At 40.8% G+C, this 10869-nt stretch overlaps 3 protein-coding genes across 5 annotated transcripts in view; all 3 read right to left on the bottom strand.

Annotated features, from left to right (window-relative positions):
• The window catches only part of lmbr1l (limb development membrane protein 1-like), a 33458-nt gene that overhangs the window by 8869 nt on the left and 13720 nt on the right, over positions 1 to 10869 (bottom strand). The window lies entirely within an intron of this gene.
• The window catches only part of kmt2d (lysine (K)-specific methyltransferase 2D), a 46967-nt gene that overhangs the window by 35390 nt on the left and 708 nt on the right, over positions 1 to 10869 (bottom strand). Inside the window, exon 2 of the mRNA XM_034876946.1 lies at positions 2350 to 2359. The gene's annotated coding sequence lies outside the window, so the exon portion shown is untranslated. The remainder of the gene's footprint in view (positions 1 to 2349; positions 2360 to 10869) is intronic.
• On the bottom strand, positions 1032 to 6211 carry dhh (desert hedgehog signaling molecule). 3 transcript variants are annotated; one of them, XM_034877030.1, is made up of 4 exons: positions 5947 to 6211; positions 5161 to 5597; positions 2471 to 2732; positions 1032 to 2315 (listed from the first exon to the last, which is right to left on the bottom strand). In XM_034877030.1, the coding sequence occupies exons 2-4, from the start codon at positions 5467 to 5469 to the stop codon at positions 1504 to 1506; spliced, it is 1383 nt and encodes a 460-aa protein (XP_034732921.1). In that variant the 5' UTR covers positions 5470 to 5597; positions 5947 to 6211; the 3' UTR covers positions 1032 to 1503. The 3 variants fall into 3 exon arrangements, with proteins under 3 accessions (XP_034732921.1, XP_034732923.1, XP_034732922.1); XM_034877032.1 differs by lacking the exon at positions 5947 to 6211 and adding an exon at positions 5684 to 5940; XM_034877031.1 differs by lacking the exon at positions 5947 to 6211 and having other exon boundaries at positions 5161 to 5671.

Below are 10869 nucleotides of genomic sequence, written 5' to 3'. Positions count from 1 at the left end.
ATATATCCCATAGAATATATATATATCAGTCCAGTCAAATATTTTCTGTATTGTCAGTGCTATAAAATGGCAAATTAATTATATCTCATTACATAAATGCTTGCAAATAGTGGTACAAAATAATTCAAGGTTTGTCGAATTACAGTTTGATCTAGATTAGTTATACAAGGGTAAGAAATTAAATCAAATAAAACACAGGCTTCATATTAGTTCCTCCACAAGGGGGGGTATATTTATTTTGTGTGCTGCTATAACACTGTAATTTCCCATTTTTTTGGGATCAATAAATATCTATCTATCTATCTATAACCTCGGACTACTGTACATGTCCAAAAGTAACCTTTTTAAATGAGAAAATAATTAAACTAAATGTTTACTAGTAACTGGGAAAAATTGCCAAAATGTATTGTGCAGACTGGTAGACATAGTACAAAAAGTAAGGAAATTTGTGTTTGGTAGATTAATTCTCTGTGGTAACAATGCTTTATGACAATAAATCTTATACCGTTGGAAAGCTTGTTTAGAGCATTCATTTGTGGGATGAGCAGCAGAGCTGAGTATGTGGGTTGTGCCCATGAACATTTTGCCAAATCTTCTCTGCCAAAAATGCATTTTCATGCTAAGTTTAGATAAGATGCAAGAAAATAGACAATTGTGTAAACAATTGATGGTACTGCACAACCAACAGATATAGTAATTATGACCCATATTGATGGATACTAATAAAACTGTCTCCTTTAAGATTTATAGTGACCCGATAACTCCCTTGAAGTAGCTAGTCTGTGATTAAGTTAAGAGGGTGGCAGTGTGGTGAATATTAAGTACGTCTGGGCTTTTCATTAACCTGCCCGCCTGTTGGAATAGATTTCCAGAGTTTTTGAACACTGTAACATACATAATGCTCTACTACGATGCTCTATTACAAGCCCAGAAATGCTATTTTTGCTTTAGTTTTAGGTTTTTCAAACAAAGCAACTCCGTTTTGCTAAACAAGCAAAAGACAAATCAAAAGACACAATTTACTCCAGAGCTGAAGAAAAAGCAGAGTGTTGCTTACTAGAATGACACTTTAATAAGTTTTAAGACAACATGTGAGGTCAAACAAAACATGTAGTGGAATTGTAATAAAAAGGAAACATTTATATATTATGATTCAGAAAGTACAAAAATAAAGATTCTATTGTTTTGGGGAAAATTCATTCCTATCACATTAGAATAATGTATTTTTTACACACATAACTAAAACAATTAAAAGAAATAACATTTTTACATTAACCTGCTCAGACAATTTGTCTCATCAAACTCAATATCTTTCAAAATTTCAGATAAGTATTAGCATGTACTGTATATCATTATGATAGATTATAATAGAAACAAAAAAGAAGGCAAGCTATTCCAGTAATTACATTTTTTTTTAAGAAGAACAGGAAGTGTTGGTGTAAATGTATCAACATTGTAACATTGAACAAGGCGAAAAAAACCAGACTTTAAAGTTTTAGGCTTTCAAGGATGAAATGAGTTGCAGTCTAAAAAGATACATCCAAAACTGTACAGTAATTGAGCATACCAGTGCACATCTGATGTCTGCTTCTGTTCCATTTCCATCCTGAGAGGTTCACTTAGATTGTCTTGTTTGTTCAGAGTGCCATTATTCACATATAAACCTGCTTTGTCCTTTGCGGCCAAAGTGCTACAGTGAAATGGACTCTTAGTGCAAGCTGTTTCACTGTCTGTGGTCTGCTGTTCTTTGGTTGTCTCACAGTCCCCCCAAAGTAGCTGTTTGAATGAAGAGAGGAGTCGCACAGGTCCAAATGCCCAGTGTGCAAGTCTGTGGTCCTCCACCAGAGCATAGCTGGATGCCAGCACTCCATCAACAAACACAGTTCCAGCTTCTGTCAAGGGCGCATACACTCCCACACTCTGCTCTACTGAAACTGAGATGATTCGCGATGGACGTACTTGACCCTCTGCTGTAAGGATAAGAACACAGTCACCTGTTTTGGCTCTGCTAGCAAACTGAGCCTGATACTCACTGCTGTCGCGTCTGCAATGTGGGGCTAAAAAGACCAAGTGATGTGGGGTAAGAGCCAATCTCTGGCCATCTTCTGTCTCCAGAGACAGAAAGGCAGACCAGCTTTCTTGGTCCTGGTGCAGAAACAAGAGGACTTGGCTCAACACGACTTGGCCTGTCCCAGACAGGGCCACGACTCTGTCCCCGGGAACAAGAGACGACAGGCTCTTCTGCATCCCTCCAGCAAGAGTCACCCGGGCCCAGCCCGGGAAACAGCCACCTTTTTCCACTGCAACGGAGTGATCTGCAGGAAGATCACCAGAAAAAGCCAAGATGACTAAACACAGACTGTGCTCTCCTTTTTTGTCTTAAAGTTTAGGTACACCATCTAGTTAAGTGCTGTAATTTGACACAGTAAACTGCATTACATTTGAATGAAAGGTCCTTCCTTAAACTTACCAGCTTTTACTGAGCAGTGGATGTGATATTTGGACTCATAGTGGACCCAGTCAAAGCCAGCCTCCACAGCCAGCTGGGCTAGAAGACCATACTTCTCTGTTTCTCTATCGTCAGTGGTTATATCCACGGCTCGGCCTTCATAGTGCAGAGAGCCGGGAGGGTGGTGGCCATCCTCATCCCAGGCCTCTGTCACACGTAAGTGTACCCCTGGCCACTGGTTCATCACTGCGATAGCCAACCTGTTCAAACAGTCCTTACAGCGCTAGGAACAGAATGAGACAGAAAGAAGGTGGTAAGTTAGGAACTGTTTTATCACAAATATATTGGTATCTGCACAAATGTTGGTTGAACAGTAACAAGAAATTGCTGTACAGATATGCCAAGGATATGTTTGAGATCATTTAGTGTCTCTATGAATCACCAGGATTTCCCACCCAGTACATATCTTAGCCACAGTTCTTTTAAACCAAATGGGAGGATTAAAATCCAGATTGTCATATATATACAGTATATATATATATATATATATATATATATATATATATATATATATATATATATATATATATATATATATATATATATATATATATATATATATATATATATATATATATATATATATATATATACATATGTGTATATGTATATACACACAGTATAATATACTAATACACTTAGTTCCTAAATTATAAAATATATATGATTTTGTTTACTCAAAGCCATTGAAAGCCAGATAGAATCAACAGTGGATTCAAAAAGATTAACTCATAATCATTATCAATAATAAACTAAAAGCACCCTTTATGCATAGAATATAAAAAGTGTGGATATTAATGTGTAATTCTGAATGTTTCTTTTTTTGTAATCCCTCTTATTATTTTGCCTTTTTAAAATTGGTGTATATGTTGGGAAAGGAGTGTTGGATTGTTGTTTTCTGTTTTATACAATGTTTTCTATTGAATCTTTGGATAGTAGACTACATAAAAGAATACAAACAAGGATTCTCAGTTTATTTTGAAGACAGTAATTATATTTTTAGTCACTCTGTTTGCATCCTGTGCCATGAACAGTGAGAGGCATGTCTGAACACTACTCAACTTGTAATCATTTATTAACCAGGCGGATGGCAAAGCCCAAGTGTACAAGAAGTGTGTACAGTATGTAAGCTTACTGTACACCTCAGTGCTCACACTGATTTTAGTATTTCAACACCGTCTCTGGATCCCAGGTTGTGATTGTTTTTTGTTTGCTGGAATTATCACACAATTCCTTCTCTTCTCTGCTAAAGGCCATCTCAAACTTGGTCTAACAATCAGAGTACAAGAGCAAAGCTACTGTAGCCAGTTTGGCACATTCCTTGGCCTTTTCAACATGGTGACAGAATAATCAAGGCCATTCTCTGCCTTTCCCAGATTGTTCCAGGCATGAGTTTTCTTGGTTTCACCCGAGACATTTGATCAGAAATGTGCACAGGGACTCTTAACACCCCCGTGGCACATGTTACGGACTGTGTCCGCATTGTCACAAAATAGCAGGCTTGAAAAATGACGACGTCAGCAACTGAGGAGATACACTTGTTATCATCTCCTGAGCGCAAATTCTCTTGTGACTTGTGATGTTGCCGGTCTTGTGGCCTATAAATGATTAAATAAAGTGTATCCTGCCACTACATTTTCAAAAAAAGATTGGGACAGAAAGGAAAAAAGTTGGGTGAGAAGAAAGTAGTGGGAGGGCTGAGGTTGGGTGTAAAAAGAGAGGGCAAAGGGGAAGAATGTATGGGCATGGACTTGGGAATGTGACAGCAAGAGTGAGAAAGCGAGAGGGACAAAAAACAAACTGGGCACATTTTTCTCGCAATGCCAATGAAGAGAGGCGTCTCATTGTCAGAACTACAATAGTTGCTTTTCCAACGGTGCCATTACTTCAGCAGGCGGGAATTTTGTATAGGCGACCCCTCCGAGTCTCCAAATGATGCACAAAGAGCGTCTTTCACATCTGGGCAAAAGAGGGGCACATGCACACACATACTCAAACTGGGCATCAGCAGGGCACAAATATATGAGTGCAGATTTTCATCACTACAATCACTCAGGGAGGGGAAGGAACACAGATTCATATTCTAAACAATCACAGAAAGCCGCAGCATCCAGAGCCAAAAAGCTGCACTGATCTTAAATTCTCTAGGCCATGATTGTCTTTTCAAGTCATGGGATTTGAATTTGGATGCCTATCCCCGGTAAACATTAAGGAATGTAAGTGCCACTGGGTACCTGTCATAGAAATAGTTTGATTTCCAATAACAAATACTTTGGTTAAAGATTAAAAGGAAGTGTTCCTGAAGGGGAAGGCCTCTCTTAAGGGGTTGAGTGTTGAATTACATCCTGATCTTCTTATCTCAAGGAAAGGGAGTGGAAGTTTGGTTAAAACTTACACACTCTGTGTTGAACATTTGATTGTGTGTTAGTAGCCTGGCAAGGGCAGGTATGGCAAACAATGAATTATTTGATTTGAAGGTGTCTGGGTAGCAAGTTATGACATATAAAGTGCTGCATTTCTCTTTGTGTGTATGAACTGTCAATGTCACCAGGTATCACTGGGGTTAGTGGAAACAAGTAATCCAGTGTATCATCCCACTCAACAACATCTAAAATGATTGAACTGGATTGACTGCAACACACCAGTCTCACCTTGGTCATGAAGCGGTCTGCGTTAGTGTTCTCCTCATCCTTGAAGATAATGTCTGAGTTGTAGTTGCACACAAGTTCATTGAACTGCTCAGAGTTGCGTGTGATCTTGCCCTCGGCTCTCCCGCTGGCACCGAGGTTGTTTTCTGAGAAGTTGGGAAAAAACTGCTTGTAGTGCATGGCTGTGAGTTTCCTGGGTCTGGAGCGGATGCCAACCCCAGGGCCCGGTCCACATCCCTGGACTAACCAAATGCAGGTCCACACAGCAAGCAGGCCGAGCTGTGCCAGGCGGGCCCACCAGGACTGCTTCATTGAGGAGGGTTGGGGCTCCCAACAGTCAGTGGCTCACAGTGCCTATAGTGATACCTCAGTTCCAGGTGTGTGATAGCATGTGAATGCGGGTCAAATCGTGGTCCATTCCAAATCATGTGGTGTAAGAGCTAAGGATGATATAACAAAAACAATTTCTGGGACGTGTAGGAACTTCTTTTTATTCACTCTTGATTTAAAAAGAGGTCCATAATACCAAGTCAGTTTGTACTGTTTCGTTGATTATTCTGAAAATGTTATAGCCAAATAAATGATCTGATTTGCTGAAATCTAAAGTTTTTGTTAACTTTGGCAGTTATTAAAAATAGGAAGACACACTAGATCTTTATTATTTATGTCCAAATATATCTCAAACTATCATCTGGGTCTAAGCTGCTGTGAGCTGAAAGTCATCTTCACACGTCCCTCGCAGGTACCTGTCTCGAGGCAGGTGTTTTTTGTGTGTTTCTAGTCACTTACCGCTTCTCTCTCACGCAGTTCCTTTGACGAGACACAAACTGACGCACACCAAAAGCCCCACGGTTCCCTGCAATTCCTATGGACGCTTCCGTGGCTCTCTCATCCTCTTTGTCCATCCAGAAATGTCTCTCTAGAGATTTTTTTTCTTCTTTTCTCCTCCGTCCACCGTCTTCTGTCGCGTTTCAAAGCTCCTGGCCACCTTGCACCAGCCATTGGGTCTTATTAGCGTCGGGACAAGATTGCCCTCCCTTCCTCTGCGCGCTCCCACTGCGACAGCACACGCCTCCAATTCAACCTTACAAAGGACATATGATTAGCCTACTTATGTAAACACAATGTCCCCCCCCCCCCCCCCCCCCCCCCCCCCCCCCCCCCCCCCCCCCATTACATATTTAAAGTTAGTTAAAGATATTTTCACATCAGACTGCAAAGTTCAAGTTCAAGCAACACATCACTATCAATTCTCTAAATCCCATTATAATTCAGAGCAGTGTATTTACAGTATAAAATAAAAGCATGTCAGTTCAATTACTTTGAACCAACATGCCCCTTGCTTCGGTCAGTTCATCCCACCCATCAAGAGTGGATGAGTAAACTGTAACGACCCTATGCTGATGTTATTAATAGACAGAGTTGAAGGTGAGGGTCTATGAGGGAACACAAATTGTCCAGCCTTGACACCCCTGACTGAGAGTTACAGTGCTGCCTTCCTGTGTTTGGGGAGCCCGCCTGACACCCCTGAACCCTGTGCACCCACGACCCCTCCACTGGAAACACCCGCTGACCACATCAACATATTATTTTTATCCATCTCAGAACAATAGCTGGGAGAGTCATAATAGTGTGTCAGATAATTCCAAAGAGGGAGCAGAAGAGAAAGGAATTGTTGTGTCTCAGAGGTCTGACATCTGTAATCACATACGGAAGCATAAATTAATGGCGGATTAAAAGGTCACAGTGTGTCACCATCCTATCTGCAGCTTCTTGGAACATGCGCGGAGATGATACATTACGGTCAGTTTCTTCAGTGTTTCAACAAATCTTTAGCTCACTCGCAACAGAGCTGCTGTGAACTTTCTGGATGTTTATACAGTATTCATAGTTTTGTGTCAGTGCATCTTGGTTTGCTGTGATTGCATGCTAAAGATGCTTCAAGATAAAAATCCCTACTAAGACACTCTTTCATCCAATGAACAGAGAAATTCTTTTCAACACACCTGTGAATTTCCCATACTCTGCCTGATCTAAGACAGCACTTTAAAATTGCTTTTGCGCTGTGATGAGGCATATGTCACTGAGCTCCATAGTGACCATGGAAAGGCATCCTTGTGAGGGAAGGTTCCAGAAGACCCCAGGATGTTGTAGGGAGGGGTGGCAAGGCCAAGCCGCATCTTCCTGTCCTTATGATAAACATGGAAGAAGGCTCAAGTCTGGCCAAACAACACAGATGAGAGCTTTCAGCCTTCATGACAAATGCAGGGAATGACTTAATCCACAACAAAAAAGAAGCAACAAACACTTTCATATCTACAATTACCCGCTCCGATCTTTCTCTTCAAAGCTGTACAATAGAAGAGATTTCCATCTGACATGAAAGGGAAAGGAAGGAAGCAAACGTGCAGGTTGGAGATGGAAATAAAGTTATTCTTATAAGCTTTTATTTTGGTGCCCCCATCCTCCTGCCTCCGCCTGCCTCCTTCTCTTAGCATTTCACTCCCCCATTTCAGGATGGGAGTACATTGCCGGGTGAATGGTTGGGTTTCCTGCAAAACCACAGCACAGAAAATGAGATCTTTCCTGCCTGGGTTAACCTAACCAGCTTTGTTCTTTCCAAGTGGACTCTTGGCTTGGCACCTGGGCTCGTGGTCAAGCAGGTATCTGCAAGCCAATTATTTTCTTCTTCTGTGGATGACAGGAACACTCATTTTGGCAAATAAGGAACATCTACAAATGTAGCAGAGGATAGCAATAGGATTGCAAAGTTCCTTTTTAGGGATCCTGTCATTTTAAAATAGAATTAAGATTTGGAAACAGTGCTGGCTTTGACATCTCAAGTGTTTGTCTTACCACTTGGAGCTGAAAAGACACTCTGCAAGATCCACTTCCTCAGATGGAGGCCATTAGAAGGGTTACAAGGGAAAAGGAAAGTCAAGGAACTGACACCTAACCACCTCCCTCCCCTCTCCCAAACACACACACACACCCCCCCATCCTTTCTCTCTGCCCACCACTACACCGCCCATTCCACTGTCTCTCACCATGTTATCAGTGCAGGAAGAGGCAGGGTGGTGCATTCTGAGGTGGCTTCACACACCAGATGATTCTTCGTAAATGCATTGTAACTTTGTGTTGAAAGTTACTTGCCACGCTTCACGTTTAAGAACACACCTATCACTGCATGTGTAATGTAATGACTTCAGGCATGTACCACACAGTGATATAAATGGTTTACACCAAGTCCAGGTTTAAGTTGCTTTGTTCTGCTTTGATTTAGCCTTTGAAAAAGAGCAACAGCGAGCTGAGGTTGAGGCAATGCTGCCCTGAGGTGGACAATAGACTGAGAAGGGTGGAACTTCCTGGCCCCAGGCAAGCAGGTCAAAGGTCGGGCATGATGCTTTAACTTCTTTGTGACTTTGACCCCCAAAAAAATTTACATTTAATTTGCATTGTCTACTGTATGCTTTTATTGAATTAAATAATGTGATTCTACAGGTTTTTTCCTTTAAAAAAATCAAAAAAAAGTCAATGTCACCTCATTTACTTAAAGTTATCTGATGAAACCAAGGCCTGCGGCCATCAACTGTGTGAAGCAAGTGTGCCGTGAGTGTGCACGCATGATGGCGGGCAGCTATGGCAAACGGACAGTGTGACCCATTATCAGTTGATTAGCGGGCAAGTCTCGCCTTTTCCTGTGAGTGGTTCTGTATTTGTGAGCATACAAACGAGGGAAAAACAGCCCCTTAGCACTTTGGCTCAAACTTCAAAAGGCTGATGGTCAGGAAACCTAATCTGTGTCTTTTTCCCCCCTTCATTCTTATGTTTTGACAATAAAGATAGCCTATCTCATCCCATTACAAGCTGCCCGTCTCACGCCTTGTCCCCGATATGCCCGACAGCCAGTCCAATAGAGTGTGTTACCCAATAGAACTGCTGGGACACTTTGATTGCACGGTTATCGTCCATATTTTGGTGCAGGGAGAGGTACTAAAGTGTTTCCCCGTCTAAATCCAAGGTTACGGGGTATGTACGGTGGCTACATGCTATGTGTGTGTGTGTACAGAATGTACCAGTTGTGGCACTTCTTTAATTTTATATTTAATTCAAGAAGGCACTCTTATCCCTTGTGTATACAAATTTCTTTTATACATTATATTCATGTTCTATTTATATACATGGAGGCTTTATATTCACGTAGCATCATTCAGCAAGGCCTAAATGTGCTTCCAAGTCATCCCCCAAGGAAGGTAGTGATTTGAATAATGACTGCATTTCTTGAATCACAGGCTCTTGACCTCACCTGTGACAGCATTGGTATTGGTTTGCTCAAACAATCACATAAGAAAGTAGAAATCTCTTCTCCCACTCTCTGACACTCACACAGCTTATGTGTCATTTCCTCAGAGGGTAACAAGTCTCCAGATGTGCAAGCAATGTTACGGCGACATTTGAGTTAATTTCCTTTTAGCAAAGGAAACACAGTGCAAAACAAAACCCAAACCAAATAAGCTTAATTAAAACATCCAACAAACCAAAACAAGAAATTCAAACAAAAATCAAGAGGGAGAAATTAATCAGACAGGGTTTTCTTGACCTGACTTCAGAAAAATTAGATAAGGAAATGAACAATAGGCAAGGAAAAGGGATGGAAGAAAGGAGGTGGGTGGTGGGGACGTGAAGTAGTGAATGTGAGTGGACGTCGGTTCTCCTGATTTGCAGGCTTTTTATCTGGCAGTTGCATCAGAGTGGGGAAAGCGTGGGCTCCGGCTGAGTTGGCGTCGCGACTGGACACTGCTGACAGACAGGCCAAAATATGGCTCTCTTCTGCTGCTGATTAAAGAAGTGCAACAAAAGGGCGGCGGGATATAGAGGACAGACGCCCTACCCAGTCCCACCCACCCACCGCAGGCCACATCAGATCAGTCACAATGTAGTCATATTTCATAAAATGTAACAAACACGTAATGGCATCAAAGAGTTTACAGTAAGTCACCTTAATGTGTATCCAAAATGACACAAGGAAGTTAAAAAACCAACACATTTTTATTGCTTTCTGTTCATGAAACAGTTAAAAATTCCATTTCGCAAATCTGGGACATCAGAGCATTTCAAAAAGGTAAACTTTTTTTATTTTAATATCTTTGAGAACAACTCTAAAGAATTTTTTAGTCTCAACTACATAACATTTCTATTTCTTCCCAAACATGAGAGTCAACATGTAATGTATGTGTCAAAATGCCCATAAATATTGATAAAATAGGTACATTCTAAACAGTGTTCCCAGGATTAGTGAAATAAGTAAACTTCAGCATCCCCCATATTTATAATGCCTAATCCATTTATATAATACATATAATAACTAACCAGAGAGAGCGACTTGCACGAGGCGGGTCGTAGGTTTGGGTTTGAGAGACACTGTCCCCTGCTGGTCAAACCAACAGCAAATAAGCCTGCTGATACAGCAGCAAAGGTTAACAGTGACACAAGGTCACCAACACAAAGATGATGAAATACAGCTGATAAAAATAAACAAAATATAAAAACTTACACTATTAACGATTGCATAGATTGATGGTCATATTTGCTTTTCTGAAAATATTCCGAAACTATTCTAAGCTTTTGCCCATTGCGATGAAAAAAAATACTTTACAGGAAATCAAAAGAAAACATTCAGAAGGTGTAGAAATGACTTTTGGTAAAGTTAAA

Source organism: Etheostoma cragini, chromosome 7, assembly GCF_013103735.1.
Source record: "Etheostoma cragini isolate CJK2018 chromosome 7, CSU_Ecrag_1.0, whole genome shotgun sequence".
Lineage (NCBI taxonomy): Eukaryota > Metazoa > Chordata > Actinopteri > Perciformes > Percidae > Etheostoma > Etheostoma cragini.
The sequence above is the reverse complement of the archived record's forward strand: the minus strand, read 5'-3'. Positions and strand labels throughout refer to the sequence as shown.